Here is a 25,245-nt window from a genome sequence, read left to right as displayed (position 1 = left end):
TCCCTTAAGGAGATACTGAAATGGTTTCTGCAATGTAAGGGGGTGTACTTACTTTTGTGAGATACTGTAGATAGATAGATAGATAGATAGATAGATAGATAGATAGATAGATAGATAGATAGATAGATAGATAGATAGATAGATAGATAGATAGATAGACTTTATATATATTCCATGTTATACACGTAATATCTATTACTAGTCATTCTTCATGTCCTGACATTAATTAGGGAAATATTATAATACATTTATTATACTATAAATATGCTGAAAATCCATCCTGGCCTCCTTTCTCTTTGTAGGTCTCTGTCGAGTAAGCGCTTCTACTCCCTGAAGGCCAACAGGATGGATGGTGAGGAGAGGATTAGGAGGAGCTTCTTTTTAAAGACACTTTACATTTACATTTACATTTGCGCCATTTGGCAGACGTCCGCGTCCAGAGCGACGTACAAAAGTGCTTTGAGTCTCTAGTAATGAATAAATCGACACTGGTTTGCTAAATTACAAACTAAATATAAATATAACTCTTGAATTCTACAAAGCAAACGTAAGTGTTTCAGAAAGAGGTAGGTCTTCAACCGTCGCATGAAGATAGTCAGGGACTCCGCTGGATGGACATCTAGGGGAAGTTCATTCCACCACCTCAGTGCCAGGACAGAGAAGAGCCTTGAAGGTGGTACCAGTCGAGCAGTACTGGAGGATCTCAGACAGCATGGTGCAGTGCAAGGTGTGATGAGGTAAGATGGTGCTGGTCAATTTGTGGCCTTGTAGGCAAACATCAGTGTTTTGAATCTGATACGTACAGCTACTGGAAGCCAGTGAAGGTTCAGACTCTGAACCAGAACAACACCTAATAATAAACCCTTTCTTTTAACAAATCTCACATCCATACATACAAAGATCTCAGGTCCTCCACTGAACATGTTTGGGCTAAACTGGAACACCGACTGCACTCCAGGTTTCTTCACCCAACATCACTGTGTGACCTGAGTAATGCTCTTGTAGCCGAATGAACATAAATCACAAAATCTAGTGGAAAGCCTTCCCAGACGTGTGTATCTTATTATAACAGCAGTAATCTGGATTGGGACATTAAACAAGCACAATGTGAGTGTTAAAATCAGGTGTTCACATATGGCATATAATATATCTGTAAAGCAATAAGTAGTCAAAGTAAAACAAAATCACAATTCAACAGTGTCATTTGGTTTTTCTTCAGTCTTGGTGTGTATAAGGAAGTTAATGGTGACACTCCTGTCTTTGATTATTATACAACAGTATGTGACGGTTTGGCTCCTGTCCTTATATATAAATCCAGATGTTATGCTTTTTTGGGGGTCTTTTTTTTTTTAAAGCAAAACAATTAGAGTCTTCTTTAACAGAACCTTTCCATCCACACATAAATGCACCCACAACGCAAACAAGTCCAGTGTGTAAAATGCCATGCTGAGTTTCTCTGGTAGCCTACAGCAGGTTTATCTTACACAGCACACACAGCACAACACAGCACAGCACAGCACAGCACAGCACAGCCATCCACTGCAGTGCTGGAGTGAGTGATAGCTAAATATACCCCACAACTCCCCCCTCCTGCCTCAACATCCACCACCAGCCGCACTGCCGGAACGTCGGCACTCTCAAGTCTGTACGGATGCATTAAGACAAACTGCACCTTCATCCCTTTCCCCCCTTTCTTTTCTTTTTTTTTTCTTTTCTTTTAGTGGAAGCTTGAGATCTGCTCTTCAAGTATCTGGGGCTTCCCTCAAGAGTGGATCTGAGGTTAGTACTTACTAATCAGCTTTACTTCATCTACAAACACTTGCACTGCAGAATTACTTAAAATTCTCATAAAAAAAATCAGCGCATGCTCTTCAGGTTTACTTTTAGGTGAACGTGAGAGTTTTAACAGATGAACTCACAATCAAATGAGCTCTTTTAAGGGTCAGGGTGTGTTATTTATTGGACGCTATTATAAAGACCCCCGAAGTGGAGTGAAAGCCTTGGAGCAATGAGCAACTGCTCAGGCTATAATAGGAAGAGGTTGCTCTGAGCAGCTGACGGTGCTGTTTCTGAGGAGCTGTGAAATGGACACTCCCATTTAAGTCGCTCCACAGCCTTCGAGTTGCTCTGAGAATTTGATAGGCAAATGGGTGCACTAATTTTACTGGATTATTTTGCATCTATGTTAAATGTATTCAAGGTTTTAGGTAGTAAAAAGACATATTAAAAACCTAAAAACTCATTTGGATTCATTTATTTTTGCTTATTAATGCATAATTACCATGTAATAACTACCGTGCTTAATGTAATATATGAATGTATTGTTCAATACATTATAAATGTATTATTTAAGTTGGTGATGTTTAAATTTCAATTGGAGACGATGCAATAGATCATTACTCCCACCCATTCCCAGTAAATCCACTGCAGTATTGTCCAGAAGACAGATGTCCATTATGACTCAATTTATGATTCCATTTGAAGAGAATTGAATTCATTTTGATTCACTTACAAAAATGTCATCAGAATCACAAAAAATGTCTATCTTGCAGTTTAGCTTACATTTTCATATGCTTAAATAAAACTTAAATATTTATTTATTCATTCATTCATTCATTTACTCACTCATTCATTCATTCATTCATTCATCATATTAATATCAATTCTATAATATAGAATAATCAGGTGCTATATCAACCTCAATAAAAAATAAACAATGTAAAGATGTAAATGTTTTTAAAAAAGACAGATTGTTATACAGGATGTGAGTGAGCTGAGTAAAAAAAAAATATATAAAAATGTGTGTGTGTGTGTGTGTGTGTGTGTGTGTGTGTGTGTGTGTGTGTGTGTGTGTGGTGTGGGGGCAAAACATTAAACCAATCAGCATTCAGATCATTTGTAGCACGTGGGAAAGGCAATCTCTCTCTCTCTCTCTCTCTCTCTCTCTCTCTCTCTCTCTCTCTCTCTCTCCTTCTCTCTCACACTGTTGCTCTCTCTCTCTCTCTCTCTCTCTCTCTCTCTCTTTCTGTCTCTGTCTCTGTCTGTCTCTCTCTCTCTCTCTCTCTCTCTCTCTCTCTCTCTCTCCTTCTCTCTCCCACTCTTGCTCTCTCTCTCTCTCTCTCTCTCTCTCTCTCTCTCTCTCCCACTCTTGCTCTCTCTCTCTCTCTCTCTCTCTCTCTCTCTCTCACTCTTCCGCTCTTGCTCTCTCCACCTCTCTCTCTCTCTGTCGCTCTCTGTCTCTCTCTCTCTCTCTCTCTCTGGGTGTTTCGGAAAAACTTTCAATGATGGATGCTTTAGTTCATTGGTAAGTGTTTAATAGCACTAATTAGTAATATCAATACAGTAATACAGGCGTGATATGGAGAAAGAAAACTAACAAAAGTATACAAATGAGAACACGTTTTCTAATTAAAGAAAAATGGAATTGCATTGAACAAAATGAAGCATAATTCTATGTTATGTTATTGTAGTAGTGCAGGGCTGAATGAACTCAACGTGCAGATTACAGAGTAAATGATAAGTTAATATGTAGTTGCTACATTCTGAATTTAGCACCGTAATTTCTATAACAATAGATTATCACAATACAAATAGAAGGCTGAACATGCATTCTATTTGTATTGTATATTTATAGATATTTATATAGTCATAATGCTAACATTATGTTATATTGTGTCTGGTTATCTATGTGATAAATACAAAAATATCTATATATTTAACATGAGTTAATCTATACATGCTGATTTTATTCCTCTCTTGGCCTTGGTAGTTTCCACTTTAGATTTTGGTGCTAGATTTGAATCATGGGGATCAAGGCGGCCCTGCCTAAGGCTGAGCTCTACCTCTACTCCGCTGTCCTCTCTCTGGCTCTAGTGTGGGCAGGAAGTTGGATCATCGAGGCATCCAGTGGTGAGTTATATCACATTTCCATACTGATGATAATGTGTCTAATAGACCGTTTTATGACGAATATCAGTGACGAGAGAATCTGAGTGAAACACATTATATGATGCATAGAAGGAGGTCTAATTAACTGCATCCCTCTAGGATTTCTATTTAAAAAATTACAGAATATTAATAATAAAATTGTAGCCCACTTGTTCAGGACCAGAGTCATTTATAAGTCACATACCAGAAGGGTCGATGAGAACATGATGAATGTTCAGCTGTGATTTATCTGTATTTGATCTTCTACCGTTTTTATGTTTCTTGACCCAAACCAGAGGAAGCCACGCATCAGTTCTACCTCTTGTGAAAGTTATTCAATCCGAATCATGAATCACTGTCATGTCTGAATGACATAAATATCACAAGGGGCTTTTAACACCCACCATCCACCCACATATTATGCAACAAACACATTTGTTATTCATTTCCCAAAAATACACTGTCAGATTTCTGTTAAAACAGAGATGGAGATCTCAATAATTATTATGATTATTACAGTTTATAAATATAAATAGTTTAATAAATGTATATCTGTGTAAGATGATCTTTATGTCTTGCTCAGTAGTGTAAATGTAAATGTCTCTAAATGTCATGTGAAAGTCATGTAAATGTAAATGTCTTGCTCAGTAATTCTCCTGACAACCTTCAATCATCTATATTATTTAAGTTAAATATGCTGAGGTCAGATTTCTGTATGTTATCACCTTTACACAAAAATCAAGTCATGATGTCATAATGAGTATTTGTTCATGATTTGATGTTCCAGTTTTGTCCTTATTAGGGTCATGGTGGATCCAGAGCCCATCCTGAGAAACCTATGCTACAGAACCGAAAGTTCAGGGGGTGGATCTGGAACAGTACACACAACAATGCATACTCTACTGTATTTCAAGCATGAAACACGCTGTTTCCAACCATTTTGGTTGAAGTTTGTCCAGAAAGGAAGATTCAGATCAGATTTGACTTCACACATTGGACTTTTGGTTCTGCAGCCTGGGGTACTTGTCGATCCTGGAAACACATATCGCATGGGATGGCAATTCATTACAAGGCATCTCACATATTTGCACACTAATTTACACCTTTAAATGTTGTCATCCCCCAATTTGGCATGTTTTTGTGAAGTGGAAGAAAACTTGAGGAAATGCACACAAGGAGTCCAAAACGTGAGAATTTCCCACAGAGCTTAGGATCAGACTGTGGACTCTGTAGCTCTGAAATCTAGAATGCTATGTTTTTATAGATAGATAGATAGATAGATAGATAGATAGATAGATAGATAGATAGATAGATAGATAGATAGATAGAGATAGATAGATAGATAGATAGATAGATAGATAGATAGATAGATAGATAGATAGATAGATAGATAGATAGATAGATAGATAGAAAGACACAAACATGTATGTATATATGTAAATGTATATATATATATATATATATATATATATATATATATATATATATATATATATATATATATATATATATACACACACACACACACACACACATTTTACTTAATTATTTTATTTATTTCCAGAGAATGTGAACAGAAAGGCCTTCAAGGGAACTGTGAAAACAGGATGGCACTACTTTGGCAGAAAAATGGTGAATATGCTGGCTTTTATTCTCAAATATTTTTACTGAAAAAGGTAAAATCTTATTAGTGACACATAAAAGATGAAAGAAATGCACATTTCAGCATTTATGCATTTAAATATGAGCATTTGCTGAATATTTTCCTGTACCATCATGTCCATAAATAGTTTTATTTCTCTTACAACCCCTTTTTTTTGTTTTTCTTTTTTTACTTTTAATCACTTTAGAGTTTACATTCAATTTTATGAAATGTCCATAAAATCGCTTAGGTCCTTCTATTTCTTCACAAAAAACGTAATCTGCGTAATATTATTAAATTAACGCAGAAAAAAATCAACTAATGGAACTACTTTAATGATTGTAGGCAATTAATTAATCATCATACTATAACCCACCTTTACTTGAGTAGTTTAAAAATACTTTAAACAACTAAAATGAAAACTTCTGGACCTGCTGTAACAATGAGTTTTTGCTCTCCAGGACGTGGCTGACTTTGAGTGGGCGATGTGGTTCACCACCTTCCGCAACCACATCTTGTTTGCCCTCGCTGGCCATGTGATCTTCGCCAAAATCTGCTCCATGATTTCTCCCAAGGTTGGTCAGATTGTTGGTCAGAATATAAGATACAACTATTTATGTACAAGCATGTGCAGAGTGTATGGGTTTGTATAATAGAGGCATATTTGGTTAATAAACAGGGACCTCAGTGTATATCAGGTGTGAGTGTGTCTTTATATTGTCTTTGTATTGAAATTAACATCAAAGGCACTTCTATTTTTTCTGTCTGCTTCCTGTGGAGATTGGTATGAATATATATAAGGTAACAATTATGTCCTACTTTAAAATGTGCAACTTTTCATTTCATTTCCATTTGCTCAGTCTAAAAAATCACATTTCCATTAAGTCCTTCTAGTACTGTTCTACCATTAGGTCTTTGTACTGTAATAACTGTAATCTTATTATATTCTCAAATCTGATTAGTCAGAAGATACTGATACTCAAAACACTCTGCTGTGTCACTCCACATAGTAACACCTTACACAAGAAATAATGTAGAAGATCCACATCAGTGGATTAAGGAAATAGTTCATTTGTTTGGCAGTTGGAAAAGGGGTCTACAGCAACAGGCAGAGGTAAAGTTTTCTGGAAATTCTTCAATACAGAAATACTTTCTTTTTTTTTTTTTAGTAAGGTAACAAGCTTCAAATCTGGTGAGTAGGGTGGGTGCGGAAGTGAGATCAGATTAGATTAGATAGAGCGAGAAACTCATATGTGATGAGAGCTCGGTAACAGAGTGCGCACATAGTCACAATAGCACCAGTTGCACAGCTGCAGATGTTACTCAGGACGATGTCTTTTTCGTCACACTGACTTATGAAGGTTGGTGCTCCCTGTGACTGTGCGAGCAGCCTTGTGCTACCATCTGTTGGTGTGTTACAAAACTAGTCTCGAAATTTTTTAAAACCACCATAATAAATAATAACACCGTTAATACATGACCATTCATTACTTTGTCTAACATTGATATTTGTATTAATTACTACACTAGTTTAGTACTGTTTTCTAATGCGTTCTTTATCCTGATCCACAGCACAGGTCTCTGATCTACATGTTGTATGGCTTCATGACCGTGCTCATCATCATGGGCTGGACGTACGTCTCTCTCATCCTGTCTCACTGCATCCTTATGTACAGTATAGCTCTGATTAAGAGAAAGTGGCTCTGCTTCCTGGCTGGACTCACCAGCCTGGCCACCTTCAAGATGGAGCCCTTCAGCTCTTGGCAGGTGGGCAGCTGTGCTACTGATTTGTTCTTGTTCATTTAACAAAATATCTCAATGTACATTGAGCAATAAATTCTTTTTTGAAAATCTCCAGAGTAGCTAAATAAAATGAGATGACATTTTTATTTCTGATTCTATAAGTAACTTTTTTTTAGGCTGGCTTCGTCACTGGCACCTTCGACCTTCAGGAGCTCCTGTTCTACGGAGGATGTGGGTTCTCCATCATGCGCTGCATGAGTTTCGCCTTGGAGAACTGCGAGAAGAAGGACAGCCAGTACAGCTTCCTGGATTTGATCAAGTACAACTTCTACCTCCCTTTCTTTTTCTTCGGACCCATCATGACGTTTGATCGATTCCACGTGCAGGCGAGTGCTTTGTTTCAGTTACAACTACTCTCACTAAAAGTTTTGTCATATCCATGGACCACAAAATCATAAATTCGGATGATATAATTGTAATAATAAAATATGTGCTACACATACAGTAGATAAAAGATTCATAAAAAAAACTGTCTTTCTTTAACAATGTAAGATTTGTAATGGAATCTTGTTTTATTCTCAGGCCAACAACCCTAATCTGATTCGTAAAGATCGAGAGATGTGGAACATCACCATCCACGCTTTGGTGCACCTTGGAGCCATTTTGGTGGTGGACGTGTTTTTCCATTTCCTGTACATTTTGACGATCCCGGGTGACTTGAAGCTGGTGAAAGATTTATCTGATTGGTCATTAGGTCAGTTTCCAGTAACACTGCATTGGATGCATACAACAAGACCCTCATAAATTACTATATATAAACCACCAAAGAGGAGGACAAACATCAAAGAAATCAAAGAAACATCAAGACAGGGAAGTGGTAGCTTAGTGGTTAAGGTACTGGGTTGCTGATTAGAAGGTCGGGGGTTCAAGCCACTTTAATGCCAAGCTGCTAGCTTGGGGCCCTTAGGCAAGGCCCTTGACCCTCTGTACTCCAGGGGTGCTGTAACATGGCTGACCCTGTGCTCTGACCCCAGTTTCTTACATCGCTGAGATATGCAAAGAAATAACAATTTCCTTGTGGAATCAGTAAAGTATTCTAAAATAAAAACAAAAAATCATAGATGGAAATTTGAACAGAAAAATGCTTAGACAAATGTCTTGAATAATGAATAATCTTCTACTTTTTTGATCGACCAAAAGACTCACCCAGTTGGTTTCTTTTGACTTTTGACTGACAGGTTAAATTTCACTTGGAGCAAATTTGGTGTGCTAACTCCAGGAAATGTGCATCTTTTCCATCCCACATCCTTTTAGGTGTCTCCTGTATTAGGAAGAAAATCTGTTAACATTGTAAATGAAATTTCTTTAAATCATCCATTCAAGGATTTTTGTGTTTGTTATTGTCATCATTTCAGCTGGATTGGCGTACTCGAACCTGGTGTATGACTGGGTGAAATCAGCTGTCATGTTTGGTGTTATCAACACGGTGTCTCGGCTAGACCACCTGGACCCTCCCCAACCTCCTAAGTGTATCACCATGCTGTACGTCTTCGCCGAAACGTGAGTATATACACAATACATGTACTTTGACATAAAATAAAAAACTTATAATCTATTTCCATTTAATTTATTATATTTTGTTTTACATTTCCAGGCACTTTGACAGAGGCATCAACGACTTTCTATGCAAGTAAGCCAAACAAACGTACTTTTCTTAATTAATTTCCAAATATACAGAATATACTCAGAATTGTGTCTTTTGGGGCAAAAAACAGCAAGGTAGGATTTTAAGATACAGGAAAGAAGTCTACTTTTTGTTTGTTTTTTGTATTAAGGTACGTGTATGACTACATTGGCGGAAATCATGAAGGAATCTTCAAGGAGCTCATCGCTACAGTGTGCACTTTTGCCATTACTACCCTGTGGCTTGGACCCTGTGAACTGGTGTACATTTGGTCCTTCTTCAATTGCTTTGGTTTGAACTTTGAGTTGTGGGTGGCTAAGCTCTTCTCCCTGCCCCCCTTTTCTACCATTGAGGTATGAAATGTCAATCACCTGTTAATCCTAATTCAGTTTAAAACACTGTGATGAGGCATAAAAGTTAAAAATGTCACCAGGTTCCCAACAAATTGGAATAGGTTATTATAGGGTTTAAATAAATGCTGGGGTTATACATTTGTGTTAATTTAATAATAATCCATTTATATTTGTGAAGTTTCACAAAACAAGTTAGTTCTTGTTTGCACTTATGTTATAGCAGCATAAATATTCCATCATTCCCTTAACATAAAGAACAACCAACTTTATATTACAGACAAACCACAAAGACTTTCCCATGATGCATATGTTTGTAGCATCTGTTACAAAGCTGTTATAAAGTGCTGACACTGGAGACTCCTTCCAAAAATGTGAAATAAAATTCTCATTATGGAAAGTCCTTATTATATCAATAATTACACTTTCATGCCATTTCAGTAAGGTCTCTGTGTAAGTTGTAATTATAAAAAAGATTAGAAAACTATTCTCCAAGCTGCTGCTATAGAAAAAGAAGAAATACCTTCTGAATAATCAGAATCACAGTGTAAAGGTACTGTGGTATAAGTGATTTATATCCAATAAAAAACTTTACCGTAATGTTTTTTTTTCCCTTGAAGGGTCTTATGTCTGAGGCAATGTCACGCCGTATCAGAGGGCTGTTCAACGCTGTTAACTTCTGGCAAATCGTCCTGTATAACGTCCTTGCACTAAACAGCCTGGATTTTGCTAAGTTGGTGGCCAAGAGATTGTTGTTTAAGGGTGAGTGACGTTTTAGCGTTGTAGCGTAAAACTATTGTGCAGTACATTATATAAGTGAGTGAATACTCAGTAATGAAATACTTAGAATTCAAATATAGATAAGTATTGTGATAAAATCCTGTTTTATTGAATTTTAAACTGGAGCTTAAGCTTTTAGGTATCATCATAAATACAGTGTCTTCAGAAAGTATTTAGACCCCCTTCATTTTTTTTATTGTTATTTTGCAGCCTGATACTACAATTATTTACATTGATTTTTCTTTTCACTCAGTACCCCATAATGACAAAGTGAAAACAGAATTTTTGAAATGTCTTTAAGTTTATGAATAAGAAGTAAATTGATAAGTACATAAATTGAACTGTAGGCAGCAATTACAGCCCTAAGTCTTTTTGGTTATGACACAACAAAGCTATGCACATTTATGATTGCGAGATTTTCTGCCATTCTTCTTTGCAAATTCTCTCAAGCTGGGAGAAGGTTGGATGGGGACAGTCATAGGAGAGTCACTTTCAGGTCTCTCCAGAGATGTTCAGCTTCTTCCATTGAAAAATTATGGTGGCTGCTGTGCTCTTGGAATCTTCAGTGCAGCAGTTTTTTTTGTAGATCTGTGCCTTGCAACTGTCCAGTCTCTGAGCTCTGCAGGCAGTTCCTTTGACCTCATGGCTTGGTTTTTGCTCTAATATTCATTGTCAGCTGTGAGTCCTTCTATAGAGAGGTGTGTGTGCCTTTCCAAATAATGTCCAATCAATTGAATTTACTACAGGTGGATGCCAATCAAGGTTTAGAAACATCTCAGCAATGATTAAGAGAAATGGGAGGCACCCGAGCTAAATTTCAAAAAGTGGGTCTGAATACTTATGTACATGTGATATTTCAGGTTTTATTTTTCATACATTTGCAAACTTTTCTATAATTCTGTTGAATCTTTGTCATTATGGGGTACCAACAAAGGTGGCAAAACATCACATACACACATCCTTCACTTAAGTAGAAGTGCAGGTACTTATGTTTTAAAAGACTCTGGTAAAAGTTGAAGTTCTGACTACACTTTTTTCACTCAAGTTCAAGTAAAGAAGTTTGGGCTGTGACATGTACTTTAGTAAAAAAAAAGTAGCCTTTACTACGGCCTGTTTTAGTGTCACACTGGTAATTGGACTTCACATCATATTAATATATTAATACAAAATAATTTAAAATGTTGTTCTCCAATGAATGTATCCAGACTGAAGGTCCACCATATAAAACACAAGCAGAGAGAAGACTATGATGATCAGGTGATCAGGAACGTCTCTGTTCTCAGTCATGTTTACATCACTGTCTCCCTCTGTCTCATCCACGTTAACCTCAGACTTCTTACTGCCTTCTGCCTGCTAATTGTGAGCTTCATAAACTAGCCTACGTCTGTGGTGTGTGAGAACCAGGAAAAGATACACCAGCTGAAGTAGACTGAAAAAGCCATGCAATGACAAGAAACAGGTTGAAACAGGCTGAAGAAAGAGCACAACGAGAAGAAAATAAATATCGATCACGTCTTCAATAAAGTAACAAGCCTGGTTTAAAAATACATGAAAGTAAAATGTCTGGAAAATAAATAGCGAAGTAAAGTACTGATACTGGAAAATCAGTATTTGTACTTTGTTACTTCCCACCTCTGGGTACTGAGTGTAGATTAATTGTACAGTAAAACGTTTGTAGTATCAGGGAAGGGGGTCTGAATACTTTTTTGAATGCACTGTATACATGTGTATATGACATGAATAGGTCAATAGGATATCCGTTGCCGAATAGTGAACAGAACCTGAGAATACTTTTTTCTTTATACTTTCTGTTTGCTGTTGTGTCACCCCCAGGCTTCCCCTTGTCCACTCTGTCAGTGCTGTTAGTGACGTACTGCGGCATACAGCTGATAAAGGAGCGCGAACGAAAATTGGCCATCCTCGAAGAACCAGAGCCAAGCAAACCCAAAACCGATTAAACGAGCAAACAACACTGTCCAAGCTTCTCATACCGAAACCAAGCAGCTCCTGTCACCATGGTCACTGCATCGAAAACAAGCCTGTTTAATAAGCACAGGGTGTTTTTCAACTGTGAATAGGCCTCAAGTGCACTTGCTGTTTAACTCCTTTCTCAGAGACTGGCATGTACAAACCAAGTGCATTTTTTATTCATTTTATTGATATCTATTAAGGATTGTTTGGCCAAATATTTTATGCAGATTATAATATATTGAACAATTAAAGTTTTAAAAGTCTTTATGGATTTTGTGTCTTGTTTTTTTTCTTGTTATACCCATCACACATAACTGTTACTTAATTCATTTTGTTAATAGACATCTATAAGGAAGAAGATCCATACACCTTTTAATCCTCTATGAGATTAGATGACACTTTTTCATACATCACCCCATACTTACCCACCAATTATTTCATAACCATGTTCTACATATAAACATTAGATATAAACCTGCGCATGTTATATAGTTACTCACCTTTGTGTTTTATTGATAAACCAATATTAAGAGCATTTTCTGAGGGTCGTCAACATTTAGTCAACATTTGACTGAAAATATTATACCAAAAGGTCCTTTGGAGTCAAATTTAATAAAAAGTTTTGAAGAAAAACAAAGTTTTCCTTTCAGACCAGATTTTCTCATTAAAATTCAGTTTTAAAATCAACCAAAGAAGTACTGCGGTCCTGTGGTGGTTCTCTGGTGCCCCGTCCAAGGTGTAATGCTGGCCTATGGCCAATGTTCCCATGATGGTCTCTAGATCAACCATGACCCAGACCAGGATAAATCTCTTCCTGAAGTTGAATGAATGAGAAGCCTGGTCAAAAAAAGGCTTTAAAAACTATGATAACATTAACTGGAGGTCAAGATAGTCAACAAAAATAGTTTTAAAAAGTAATAAGACTAAGGAATTCATTATGAAAGATTGGATGGATGCAAATTGCAGCTCGATTGAAATTGGGAAACCATCCTAGTTTGTAAATTAGTGTAAATTATTAATGTGTGCAAATGTTTACATGATTTGCCTTCCATAAGCATTTGTTTTTCACCATACTTTGCCATCATGTCAGCTGGTGGTTAGAGCCTTTTGGTCAAGATGGCTGCAGTAAAGGGGGAGGGAAGATAAAGGTATCTCATATGTCAGGCCCTCCAAATGTGAGTCCTGTGGCTTTACTCAGTTCTAAAATTAAACACAGCTGATAGCCAGTGGCAGCTGAGCGGCAAAGCCACACTACACCAGCCTCCATTTCTTTCTCATAGATTCACACTGTTAATCCAACCAGTCCTGCTGTGGGAGAGGAGCCGGACACCCTCCTACATCAATACCACACTAACGTTGCCGACAAAACCGTGACAAGATGGCCACCGCGCCAGTGGACCCAGTAACAGAGCCACGTTTGTACCAGCAGTCGCTTCTTCTGGGTGGCCTGTGCGAACTTCTTGAGAATGACAAGTTTGTGGACTGTATCCTGAAGATTAAGGACCAGGATTTCCCTTGCCACAAGCTGGTGCTGGCAGCCAGCAGCCCGTACTTTAAGGCCATGTTCCTCTCGGACTTGGAGGAGAGCAAAAAACGAGAAGTAGTCCTGAAAGATGTGGAGCCAGACATTATGGGAATGATTCTGAGGTACATCTATACCTGTGACATCAATCTTACTGAGCAGAACGTCCAGGACGTCTTCATGGCGGCCAACATTTATCAGATCCCCTCCATCTTTAGTGTTTGTGTATCCTATCTGGAGCATAAAATGGTCTTGAGCAATTGTTTAGCCATCTTCAGGCTTGGGCTACTGCTGGAGTGCCCGAGACTGGCAGCAAAGGCTCGGGACTACATTTGTGACCGCTTTGAGCTCATCATCCGGGACAAGGACTTCCACCAGCTTGGATCTGGAGAACTGGCTGCCATTATCACATGTGATTCCCTCAGTGTGGAAAAGGAAGAAACAGTGTTTGAAGCTCTGATGGAATGGGTCAAGTATGATCAGATTGAACGGCTGAGGGATCTGCCAGAACTGCTGCACTGCGTACGCTTTCGTTTGATGCCACCTGATTATTTTAAGGAGAAAGTGGAGGGGCACCCGTTCATCAAATCCAACCAGGAGATCAAGAAAGATCTGCAACTTGTCAAGGATGCACAAAAGGGACGCCTTTCCAAAGTGAGTGGTTCATCAGCCAAGAAGGCAGGAGCCTCAGTTAGTGATGAAGATGAGGATGAAAGTGAGGAGGGTCTACTTCCTGGGATCCTAAATAACAACCTGCGCTTCGGAATGTTTCTTAAGGACTTCATATTAATGATTAGCAACACGGGGACGGTCGCCTACGAGCCTGTTGAAAATGAATGCTACTTAGTCTCTTCATCTACTGGGATTCCAAAAAATCACTGCAGCTTGGTGACCAAAGAAAATCAGATTTTTGTGGTTGGAGGGCTCATATATAATGAGCAGAACACAGACGAACCATTCAGCTCTTACTTCCTACAGGTAACATTTAAAAAAATCTCAGATTGGTGTGAAGTTTTTGCTTACTTGCTTTGTCACAACACTAATTTCATCTCCATTACAAACACATGCCGTATGCCATGCATCACTTACTCCATATACGATTCCAGTGATTCATCTAGTCCTCATCTAGGATTAATGCAATATTAAAACAGCTGTTCTGGCTACAGAGCATATGAATCATGGCTAATTTATACATCATGACCTTTGACGCTATTAAGCACTTTGTTGATCTTAATTGTTCATTTCAGTGATTTAGCTTTAAAAATATATATTTTCTGAACGATTTCATATAAGAATAGCACAAGCTCATTTGTATGCTGCATGTTCTTCTACTTCTCTCTCTGCCAGTTTGACCCCATGAGCTCTGAATGGCTCGGGATGCCCTCACTGCCAACTCCACGCTGCCTCTTCGGGATCACCGATGCCAAGAATTCCCTTTTTGTCATAGGTGGAAAAGAATTGAAAGAAGGAGAACATGCTTTGGACACTGTCATGATCTATGACAGGCAGTAAGTACAGCTGAGGATTAATTCTAATGAAATAAATGCTGTTGTTTTCTTCTTAAAACACTGTAAGTGTTAAATATCCCCCAACAGTCTGAGCAACAGTCGATTTGGATTAAATATTTGATTGAAGGTATTTAGAAGAAGAAGTGCTGTTGATGTTTACTTCTCAATCAAGACAACACTGTCTTTGTTTTTTTTATCCACATAGATCTTTCAAATGGGGCGAATCAGACCCGATTCCGTATTCAGTCTATGGCCACGGGACTGTCTCACATAATGGGCTCATTTACATCATCGGTGGAAAATCCGAGAGCAAGTATGATTGTCTTGTCTATATTTTTGATACTAAGTAAGCAAGTTTTGCATAAAGAATTCCTCTATAAATTTTTCATGACCACAGATTCTGGGTTTGATCTCATTTTAAAGGAAGTGCCTGAAAAGAATGTGTGTCTACAACCCCTCGAAGTTCGAGTGGAAGGATCTGGCGCCGATGAAAACCGCTCGCTCTCTGTTTGGGGTCGCGGTCCACAAGAACAAAATCTACGTGGTGACGGGAGTCACTGATGACGGCCTGACCAGCAAAGTCGAGGTTTATGACATCGCTAAAAACATGTGAGTGTATGACACGCTGATCTCAAACCACACTTATCTCTGACTTTGGCCTTCTTGAGGAGATTCCTGTTCTTCTTAAACTTCTGAAAACTGAATATAAATTAAATCTTCAGCTTATTTAATATCATTCTATTAATTTGTGAGAAAAGTGTGGATGATCACATTTTTGTAGTACTTATCTGGTAGAGGAAAGATGGAGCTGTTGTCATTACTGCCATCTACTGGGCTGGAGTAGTACTGCATGTTTGGTTTCAAAGAAAAGCAAAAGTTCATAATAATAACAATAATATTAATAATAATAATAATAATAATAATAATAATAATTATTATTATTATTATTATTATTATATGTCAAATGCACTAAAATGTAAGTATTAAAAGAACACGAATATATAAGTTCTGTTGACATTGTAACTGTGATGAACTTTATAAAAATAGAAGAAAACTCCTAACATACAGTATGTAGAGTAAAAAAAATGGCTGTTGTGTGACCTAGGTGGTCTGAGTCTGAGGAGTTCCCCCAGGAGAGAAGCTCTCTAAACCTGATCTCACTGTCTGGATGTTTGTATGCTGTGGGAGGCTTCGCCATGATGCCCAACGACACCACAGAGAAACTGGAACCCACCGAGATGAACGATATCTGGAGGTGAGTCAGCAGCTCATACCACCAGGGTTCCTCAGACCCTATGATTTTTCTTATATTTTGGTGAAAGCTTTTATGTATCAAAAATTATAATTTTTCAGGTGATATAAGAACATAATCAAAAGCTGTCTCAAAATGTTCAGAAAAAAACCTAATTATGAGATTATTTGTAGAGATCAGACATTAGACAGTCAAAACATTCCTCTAACTGTTGCTTATCTATATTTTACATGTATTTATTTAGCTGATTGTTTTATCCACAGCAGCTAATAGGATACAACTGAACAGTTAAGAGTTAATACATTTGCCTCAAGGACCCAACCTGGGTATCTTGTGCACACAAACGTTTCAGCTCACAAACTTCACCTTCCACTTGACTTCAACTTGACTTCCAATCAACTTGGATTTAGCTTAAGACCTAATTTACATAATAATATATATTCAACATATTCTACATTATGTAGATTCAGACTGATCAGAGTATATCGAAGTCAGTAGGAGTAAGACAGAGTACATGTGTGTGAATGAGAGGGAGGGCAGTGGAGGGGTGCGGTTGCAGGGAGAAGAGGTGGTGAAGGTGGAGGAGTTTAGGTACCTGGGGTCAACAGTTTAAAATAATGGAGAGTATGTTAGAGAAGTGAAGAAAAGAGTGCAGGCAGGGTGGAGTGGGTGGAGAAGAGTGATAGCAGGAGTGATTTGTGATAGAAGAGTATCTGTGAGAGTGAAAGGGAAAGTTTATAGGACTGTGGTGAGACCTGAGATGTTGTATGGTTTAGAGACAGTGGCATTGAGTAAAAGACAGGAGGTGGAGCTGGAGGTAGCAGAGCTTAAGATGTAGAGTTTTTCGTTGGGAGTGACGACGATGGACAGGATTAGAAATGAGTTTATTAGAGGGACAGCGCATGTAGGACGTTTTGGAGACAAGGTGAGGGAGGTGAGATTGAGATGGTTTGAACATGTGTAGAGGAGGGACATGGGGTATATCAGTAGGAGAATGCTGAGGATGGAGCCACCAGGAAAGAGGAAAAGAGGAAGGCCAAGAAGTAGTTTAATGGATGTGGTGAAGGATTGCAGGTAGTTGGGTTGAAAGAGGTAGATGTAGAGGACAGGGGGGTATGGAGACGGAGGATCCGCTGTGGTGACCCCTAATGGGAGAAGCCGAAAGAAGAAGACGACTGATCAGAGTGCAAAACCAAGAACACAAATTATAAACGTGAAAAAAAAATTTGTCGGTGTGAATCCTATTTGGATGATGATGCTTATCCTAATCTTCTGGACCTCACAGGTACGACGAGGAGGAAAACTGCTGGTCTGGGATGCTGCGTGAGATCCGCTACGCTGCAGGAGCCACAGTTTTAGGAGTTCGCCTCAACGCTTTACGCCTCACCAAGATGTAATCGACAAACCCACGACACGTATCGCACATGAAGTTTAGCGTGTGACAAGCACTGGAACTTTTAGCTGTTTCCACAATCAAGTTTTCGTGCATTAGAAAATTAAGAAGAAAAAAAAGAAGAAGGAAGACGTACGAGTGTAAAAACTGGACAGCAGGTGGAGACAAAGAACGGACCATTTTTCATTCGAGATTTGAACTGTGAATGTGTCTGCGGAAAAGGTGTGATGTGATTTCTACATATTTGAATTAAAGACATCTTTATTAGAAAAGTAGACCGGGTTTGATTTTATATGTCTTGTGGTTTTTGACATGTCGAATACAAGAGGAATGAGCGCAACTCGACAGAATGACGAAGCGTTCGGTGAAAACACAGAAGTGAAAAATGGAACAAGGGATTTTATTTGAGAGAACATAATTAATTATACTCTATAAAAGTTTTTCTTTCAATGCACAACATGTAAAGACACACTGGTTTTACTAGTCATCATAAACCTTACAATTTGCAAATTCACCATTTTGGCCTATACTTCCATAAGTTCAAATCAAATGAGCAAATCAAGGAGAGAGGACTATAGTGCTACCTATAAACACTCATTCCTTCCCTGATCCCTCTCTGAAAGATAATAAAACAGAAAAACAGCTTGTCAAACTACCAGAAAACATGAACACACAGAAATTAGACAGTAATTGACTGGAAGAAAGTTCAAGGGCGTCCAAATGTGACATTTCTGAAAGCAACCATTTCATACTTCAACACAATGCAATTCCGTCTGGACTGAAACTCTGTAAGAGAGCAGACAGTCGTCTGGAGTGATATCCATCATAGAACGGCCTCCGATTTACCGCACCTGAATCCTATTTTACTGCTCTGGGACGATCTGGATCGCAAGAAAGAAATCCCCAACTAGTGAATGGAGAAGAAACTTCAGTCAAGTTTTACAAGAGACAAAGTATTTCAGCTGAATGTTTGGAGAAACCAAGAGTGTGTTACTGTGTTATTGATGCTACAGGAGGATTTTTTTGTAATGATAATAAAGAGGAACATCTATACATATATATATTTGTTGGGTCTTCTTACTGTTACAATACTGAGTTTGTTGCATAGAAACCAAAAGGGAACACACACATGTCTCTCAAAAACCATAAAACACCAGGAGTATTAATGCTCTAACACAGTAAGTTAAAAATCTCAAAATAAAGCTTTTTAAAGTTTATTGCTATTTAAAAAAAAAAAAAAAAACATATGCTCCAGAAGGTAAAATCTACAGCTAATCAATTCTTTCAATTTGTTTAAAAGTATTCATCAGTTTAATAATTGTGAATGAGCCAAGTATTAAACCGAAGTATTAAAGCCACGTGTGACTCCCAGCCAATCCCATTATATCACGTGAATAAAGTTCACAACAGATAGAAGGTGAGCGTATAACCTTTAATGGGTCTCCATAGTCCAGAAAACATAACACCTTTTTTAGAATACAGTTAAAAAATATATATATATATATATATATATATATATATATATATATATATATTAAAGAAAACTACTGCAGTAATATGAGCTCAGCTTTTAACTTTCCAAAATCACAATGACCACATTAAACTCTTCAAAACTAAGACAAGAACTTCTATTGGCCTGAAAGAAAAACACTCATCTGACACATGGAGGACAAACATATTTAACACCATACAAATAGATTACAGTATTAAATTGGCATAGTAGAGGTACAGAGGTAATCTGGTGAATACACTTTTACCCTATAGGTCATTTAAAGTCAAATTAAATTGGAAAATGGGTAAAGCAGAACGGCTTACTTGGTCAAAATAAGGTGCTGGATTATAATATCAGCATTTCATCACAGTTTCCAATCTCACAGAATGATCACGACAACACATTTAAAATATACAAATGTCTTGTGCAAAGGTTTGAAAGAAAGTGCTTGCAAAGAGATTCAGCAACGTTACAACAAAAATACAGGAAATAAATCCCTATTTGCTTTTTGGATTTAAAAGGTCAATAGTAGGGTGGGGTTTTAGAGGAAATTACTGTAGCTGGTACGTTGGTCCAGGAACTACATTTCTCTAACATTTACTCCCCTCTACTTCCCCAAATGTTTTCATACACATACAAAAAGAAAGAAAAATACACTTTTTTTGGGGGGTGGGGGTACATAAGAATACACAATGTTCGTTACTGTATATAATAATGTGCGTTTTCACCTGCATTCGCTTGTTGTTCATTTGAAGTACAGATTATTTTTATTTGCTAGGATGTTTTGGATGTGCTAGGATATGTACTTGGAATTTCAGGTTTTGAAGGAGTTTGAAGGAATCGGGCAGAGTGTAACAAAAAGCAATAAATTCAATTTTGTGTACAACCAAAGTATTGAATCTCAGTAACATCTTTCATTTAAGTTTCTATACAGTCTTTTGCTACGAGACAACGTCTTCCTGATTCAGTGCACTAGAAATAATAAAAATGCGTCTAACTGATAACAGTCACACATATCTGTGTATTGGTACATGCTGAGCTGCATCTGCACTACACTCATCGCCATGTACCATTAGCACAGTGTTGCTACATCCATCTTTAAAAAAAAAAAAAAAATCTAAGTAAAGATAATGATATATTTGAGCAAGGTGGAGAATCACCATCACAATAAAAGTTCGGATCGTCCTGGACAGACGTCCCACCCCAACAAGAATTAAAATCACCTTCACAATGATTCGGATCAGACGTCCCACCCCAACAAGAATTAAACGCTTCCGGTTCTTATTATAAGGTGCAGTATGTTTCAATACACATTAACCCTTACTGTGACCTTTAAAGACTATAAAGAACAGAAAAGCGATAGAACCGATAGCATAGAGAGAATTCATGGAAGATTTGAGAGGATAAATAGCAATATTCTGACCTCATTGATGCATAAACAATAAAAAAAAAAGGAAATTTGCCTCAACAATCAATTTTTCTATTTTCTTCATCTATTTACTTCAGGCCCAAATCTTCACATGCTTTCATACTGCATTTTAGTCCTCCTAAATTCCCATAGAATGCTAAGACATGGATAATGCTATCATATGAGGAGTAATGACTGTAACCGTAGCTATAATTCTTCAGTATATTTAATAGATATTGCAAATATAACTATACTTACATATACATACATAGATTTTTATATATTTAATGGCAGCTACATTTGAAGGCTGTATACTGTAATACCAAATATGGCACACTATGTTTTTACCTCTCTCAAGGCAACATTTTTTTATTCTGAGGAGCGTTAGATACTTGGTTTGTACACCGAAGCTAAGTACCTCTAGCTCGGTAAGGAAAGAGTTCAGTAGTTACGCGTCTCTCGCGTGGGTCTGTGCGATCAGGAATGCAGAACATGGTCCAAAGTCCTTTGGGTTCGAGGAACTTTGATCAGTCACATATGATGGGTTGTTGGAGACGGGTTCAAGCTCTGTGGATGCAGCTTCTGTGGGAGGGTTTCTGGTCTGAAAGCACTTTTCACGATGAGCTTTCAGCATGTTGGAGAAGCGGAATCGCTGGCCGCACGTCTCGCACGGGTATGGCTTCTCGCCGGTGTGCGTGCGCCGATGTCGCTTCATGTTGGGACGACTGGTGAAGCTTTTCCCGCAGATCTCGCATATGTACGGCTTCTCACCTAGGACATAAACATCGAAGTAAACATCTGCAAAGAGTTTGGGAATGGTGAAAATATCGTTTGTCACTAGGTCCCCAAACTATGGCCCGTGGTCCGAATACGGCCCGCCCCCACAGTTGGAACAGCCCTCTAAAACAATGCAAGAGAATTAAAAAAAATTTAAATTGAATTTTTATGTTTATCTCGTATCATATTTGAATTTAATAATAAAGATAAAGGCAAAAATCAATGTTTTTGTTTTTCCAGCTTTGTCATTACGAGAGCGACCTCTAGAGGTGAATCACTGACACCACGTGCTGTTTGTTTGTACATGCGGGACTGCGCGCTGCATGGAGAGGGCTATATTATATTAATAATTTACTAATTATATAATATGTATTAATGAATATTTATTTCCTCAACACATTTTTATGATTCACTACATTTTTATTTTTGTAATAAAGTTCAGTATTTTACATAGAGTGTTATGTTAGTTGATTAATCGGTTATCTGCAAGTACGATCATACCTAGCTATCAGTATCTAATCGGTTGACCTCTAATGTTAGATACAGAATCGATTCCAGGAATGCTAGATGTTGGGGCAGGAATACACACTGAATGGGACACTTGGGGGACAATGATTCATTGAAGGACATTGTATAAACACTCCTTCACAACTACAGGTAATTCATCAAATTTTCCAACAGGCGTGATTTTAAGAGGTTGGGGAAAAAAACAATTAAACCCAGAGTAATCCTACTTTGACACGGAGAACCCTATAACCTAAGAAACCAGCAACCATGAAAGTGAAGCAGCACCTGGAAGTGATGTCATTTTGCTTAAATGAGCAAGAACATGTCGTTTGGTGACGGCTCCTTCAGAAGAAGCCCCCTATGCTTTAAGTATTTTCTATAGAAATTGAAGCTAGAATGTAAAGAAGGGATGCAGGGATTTAGGATCTGCTCACTTCAGCCTCCAGGAGGTCATCTGACTACTCCGATTTGCAGGTCCACCTCGGGGTGTGGTTCTGGGAGGTGTGAGGAAAATCTGAAAGTTTATTTGAGGTCAGGTTTGCATAATGTTACCTGTGTGAGTTTTCATGTGTTCGTCGAAGTACTGCTTCATGTTGAAGTCTTTGCCGCACCACTGACACATGAACTGCTTGTGGCCGATGTGGATGCTCATATGCGACCGGAGTTGATACTTGTACTGAAATCGTTCGTTGCAATTCTGCAAAAAATGAGCTCAGGTCAAACCAAAGTCCAAACCCAATCATCTCGTCATATAATCAGCTCATACTAACCATTTACCTCACACGTGAAGGGTTTCTCTCCTGAATGCTGAAGGAAGTGGACTTTGAGAGACATGCTGCGTTTGAAAGACTTGCCACACGTCTCGCAGGTGAACGGCATTTCCTTCGTGTGAGCTGAAAACGCAAGAGACTGTTCAGGAAGCTTTTAAAAAACACGCTGGCTTTGGCCGGAGTCCATAACAAGTGGCAAAAAGGAGCTGCTAACTCACCAACCATGTGCTTGCGAACGTGAGCCATTGTAAAGAATTTCTTCCCGCATATCTCACAAGTGAACTTTTTCTCGGCGTAACCGTGGACAATTTTATTGTGCTCGTGCAGTGACCAAAGCTTCTTGAAGTCTTTGCCACAGGTAGGACACTGCGAAGATAAAAATGACAAAGACAGCAGAAATAAATGGCAGAAAACGAGGCGGAATTTGAGAACGATTTCTCATCCGAATCTCAGTTTACGATGGTATGATGCTTCATTACCACCTCAGGAGGTACTTGTGTACTTGTTGTGTGTGTGTGTGTGTGTGTGTGTGTTTGTGTACCTGTAAATTTTTCTCACAGTCTGTCTGCTGATGCAGGAGCAGCTCACTATCCAGAAGAAAGCGAGTGCCACACTTGTCACATCCCTGCATGTAGTTGTGTTCGACGTTGGTGTGCATCTCCATGTCCCAGCTGTTGGTAAAGACCTGTGGGCACCTCACGCACGGGAAGCTCCGCCTCTCCTCCAGTCTCTGTTCAAGCACTTCCTCTTCCTCCTCCTCCTCACGCCGCACACCCCCACGTCCTCCATGCCTTACACGCATACTTGTCCTCATAGTAACCATGGCATCTACCGAGGATCCGGTTTGCCTGCGAGATATTCGAGGCAGGAATTTGGGAGCGCTGAAATCCAGACGTGCCGCGTCTCCTGCCTCGTCCTCGCTCGTCCCTCCAGGTACCTCATCCTCGCTTTGTTCTCGGTCCTCCTCCGAGTCGCCGGTGTCCTTCTCGGCCTCGAAGCCAAAGGGTGCCTTAGAGGAACAGCTTCCTTCCAGTCCTTTGGATAGATTTAGAGTCTGGTTGTTGAGATTAAGCTCGACAATGATCTGCTTCCTGTTGAAGGAATCTTCCAATACCTCCATATTACATTCCTCCTTGCCTGTCCCCAAGTGCTGTCGTTCTCCAATGTGTGCAACACATGGGCTTCTTTCGCTCTTTGTGCCAAAGATCTTGGCGCTGGTCACATCCTGTTCCTGTTTGATCTCCACTGATAAATTCGAGTCACCGCCTGCTCCGTTTCCATTGCTGTTGCTCCAGGTCTGGATATCCCGCTCGGGCTGCTCGTCTCGCAGCGAGCCACGTGACAGCAGCTCGCGGCATGACGACGCAACATTGGCCATCTGGAGCACGGTGGCGGCACGTAGCACATCGCGCACATTTCCATTGTTCACAAGCAGCCTAGAGGTGTAGATGAAGTCAAGAATCTGCACAAATCCCTGTGGTCGGAGTGCCTCCAGAGACAGCTCCACACGCTGTAGCTCTTTACTAGAGGCGAAGAGCGAGTGGAAAAACGGGCTGTAGGCCGCCAACACACCCTTGTGTGCCTGGAAGGTGGCCTTGTGGCGCTGAAGCACAATGTCCACGTCGCACAGGTCTGGCTGAAGCAAGCGCTGCTCGTTCAGACGCTCCATCAGGAAAGTGCAGTGCAGGGCCATATCCTCCACCACGGAGTACTCCCCTGAAGGGTGCTCAGCGGTCTTCTCCAATATCAGCTACAATGGAGACAGGACCGAATTCAAATAAGAGGAAAAATATTGCAACTAATTTTACATGCAACAATTATTTGATATAACAATCATTATTTTCTGTTTCATAACCAGGTTCCTGAAGCTAAAAGTTTTACGTGTGATATAATTCTATATTTAAATGACATCCTAATGCTTCTTGAGGCAGATATATGAATATTCACGTGACTTCGCACGCCATCGCTGATCGGATAACACCTTTCTGAAATCCCCGAACTCAACAAATCTAAATCTCCTTCTGCATCTGGAGCCATTTACTGTTCTGGTAATGCACTATTGAATAAGTGTCCAGGAGAATCATTAAAATGAGAAGACATCCTGAATCATGACTCTAAATGGAACCACAATTTATTTTTTCCGATTTAAAAACTGCTGAGCGAAACTACACAATAAATCAAGTGCAACCAGGAAACCTGGTTCTGATCCATTAGTGCCATCGCCTATTACCTATAATAAGAGCGGAGTGTGAGCTAATGGCATTTTAACCAACACTTCTTCTTCTTTCAGCTTTCTCCCATTAGGGGTCCGTCTCCATACCCCACTGTCCTCTACATCTGCCTCTTTCACACCAACTTCCTGCATGTCTTCCCTCACCACATCCATGAACCTCCTCCTTGGCCTTCCCGTTTCCTCCTACCTGGTGGCTCCATCCTCAGCATTCTCCTACTGATATACCCCATGTCCCTTCTCTGCACATGTCCAAACCATCTCAATCTCACCTCCCTCACCTTGTCTC

The 25,245-nt window shown here is 39.0% G+C and overlaps 3 protein-coding genes across 4 annotated transcripts in view; 2 read left to right on the top strand and 1 right to left on the bottom strand.

Annotated features, from left to right (window-relative positions):
• The first annotated feature begins 1,586 nt into the window (after positions 1-1,586).
• Positions 1,587-12,368, top strand: hhatla (hedgehog acyltransferase like, a). Its single transcript, XM_046877057.1, has 12 exons — positions 1,587-1,779; positions 3,770-3,909; positions 5,492-5,559; positions 6,031-6,144; positions 7,142-7,336; positions 7,489-7,698; positions 7,895-8,066; positions 8,728-8,872; positions 8,967-9,002; positions 9,148-9,349; positions 9,967-10,108; positions 11,960-12,368. The coding sequence occupies exons 2-12, from the start codon at positions 3,804-3,806 to the stop codon at positions 12,082-12,084; spliced, it is 1,515 nt and encodes a 504-aa protein (XP_046733013.1). The 5' UTR covers positions 1,587-1,779; positions 3,770-3,803; the 3' UTR covers positions 12,085-12,368.
• A 942-nt stretch (positions 12,369-13,310) lies between these two features.
• Positions 13,311-18,047, top strand: klhl40a (kelch-like family member 40a). The gene is made up of 6 exons (XM_046877056.1): positions 13,311-14,597; positions 14,967-15,127; positions 15,333-15,440; positions 15,551-15,736; positions 16,233-16,382; positions 17,665-18,047. Exons 1-6 carry the CDS (start codon positions 13,476-13,478, stop codon positions 17,774-17,776), a joined length of 1,839 nt encoding a protein of 612 aa, XP_046733012.1. The 5' UTR covers positions 13,311-13,475; the 3' UTR covers positions 17,777-18,047.
• A 1,143-nt stretch (positions 18,048-19,190) lies between these two features.
• Positions 19,191-25,245, bottom strand: part of zbtb47a (zinc finger and BTB domain containing 47a) — a 7,472-nt gene continuing 1,417 nt past the window's right edge. Inside the window, exons 2-6 of one of the 2 annotated variants that reach the window (XM_046877080.1) lie at positions 23,268-24,476; positions 22,945-23,092; positions 22,734-22,849; positions 22,509-22,653; positions 19,191-21,443 (exon numbers count right to left, since the gene is read on the bottom strand). In XM_046877080.1, the coding sequence (XP_046733036.1) occupies positions 21,121-21,443; positions 22,509-22,653; positions 22,734-22,849; positions 22,945-23,092; positions 23,268-24,476 (1,941 nt within the window). In that variant the 3' untranslated portion in view covers positions 19,191-21,120. Of the gene's footprint in view, positions 21,444-22,508; positions 22,654-22,726; positions 22,850-22,944; positions 23,093-23,267; positions 24,477-25,245 lie in introns of both variants that reach the window. The other variant, XM_046877081.1, reaches the window with a different exon arrangement.

This window comes from Silurus meridionalis, chromosome 20 (assembly GCF_014805685.1).
Source record: "Silurus meridionalis isolate SWU-2019-XX chromosome 20, ASM1480568v1, whole genome shotgun sequence".
NCBI classification, from domain to species: domain Eukaryota; kingdom Metazoa; phylum Chordata; class Actinopteri; order Siluriformes; family Siluridae; genus Silurus; species Silurus meridionalis.
This window is presented reverse-complemented; position numbering and strand designations above follow the sequence as displayed.

Bases quoted from the DNA above. Each gene is read 5' to 3' on its own strand.
- hhatla (XM_046877057.1), top strand. From the start codon at position 3,804: ATGGGGATCAAGGCGGCCCTGCCTAAGGCTGAGCTCTACCTCTACTCC. The intron at 7,337-7,488 runs GTGGGCAGCTGT...ACTTTTTTTTAG, and splicing joins AGCCCTTCAGCTCTTGGCAG to GCTGGCTTCGTCACTGGCAC. The intron at 8,873-8,966 runs GTGAGTATATAC...TTACATTTCCAG, and splicing joins CTGTACGTCTTCGCCGAAAC to GCACTTTGACAGAGGCATCA.
- klhl40a (XM_046877056.1), top strand. From the start codon at position 13,476: ATGGCCACCGCGCCAGTGGACCCAGTAACAGAGCCACGTTTGTACCAG. The intron at 15,128-15,332 runs GTAAGTACAGCT...TTATCCACATAG, and splicing joins GTCATGATCTATGACAGGCA to ATCTTTCAAATGGGGCGAAT. The intron at 15,441-15,550 runs GTATGATTGTCT...CTCATTTTAAAG, and splicing joins GGTGGAAAATCCGAGAGCAA to GAAGTGCCTGAAAAGAATGT.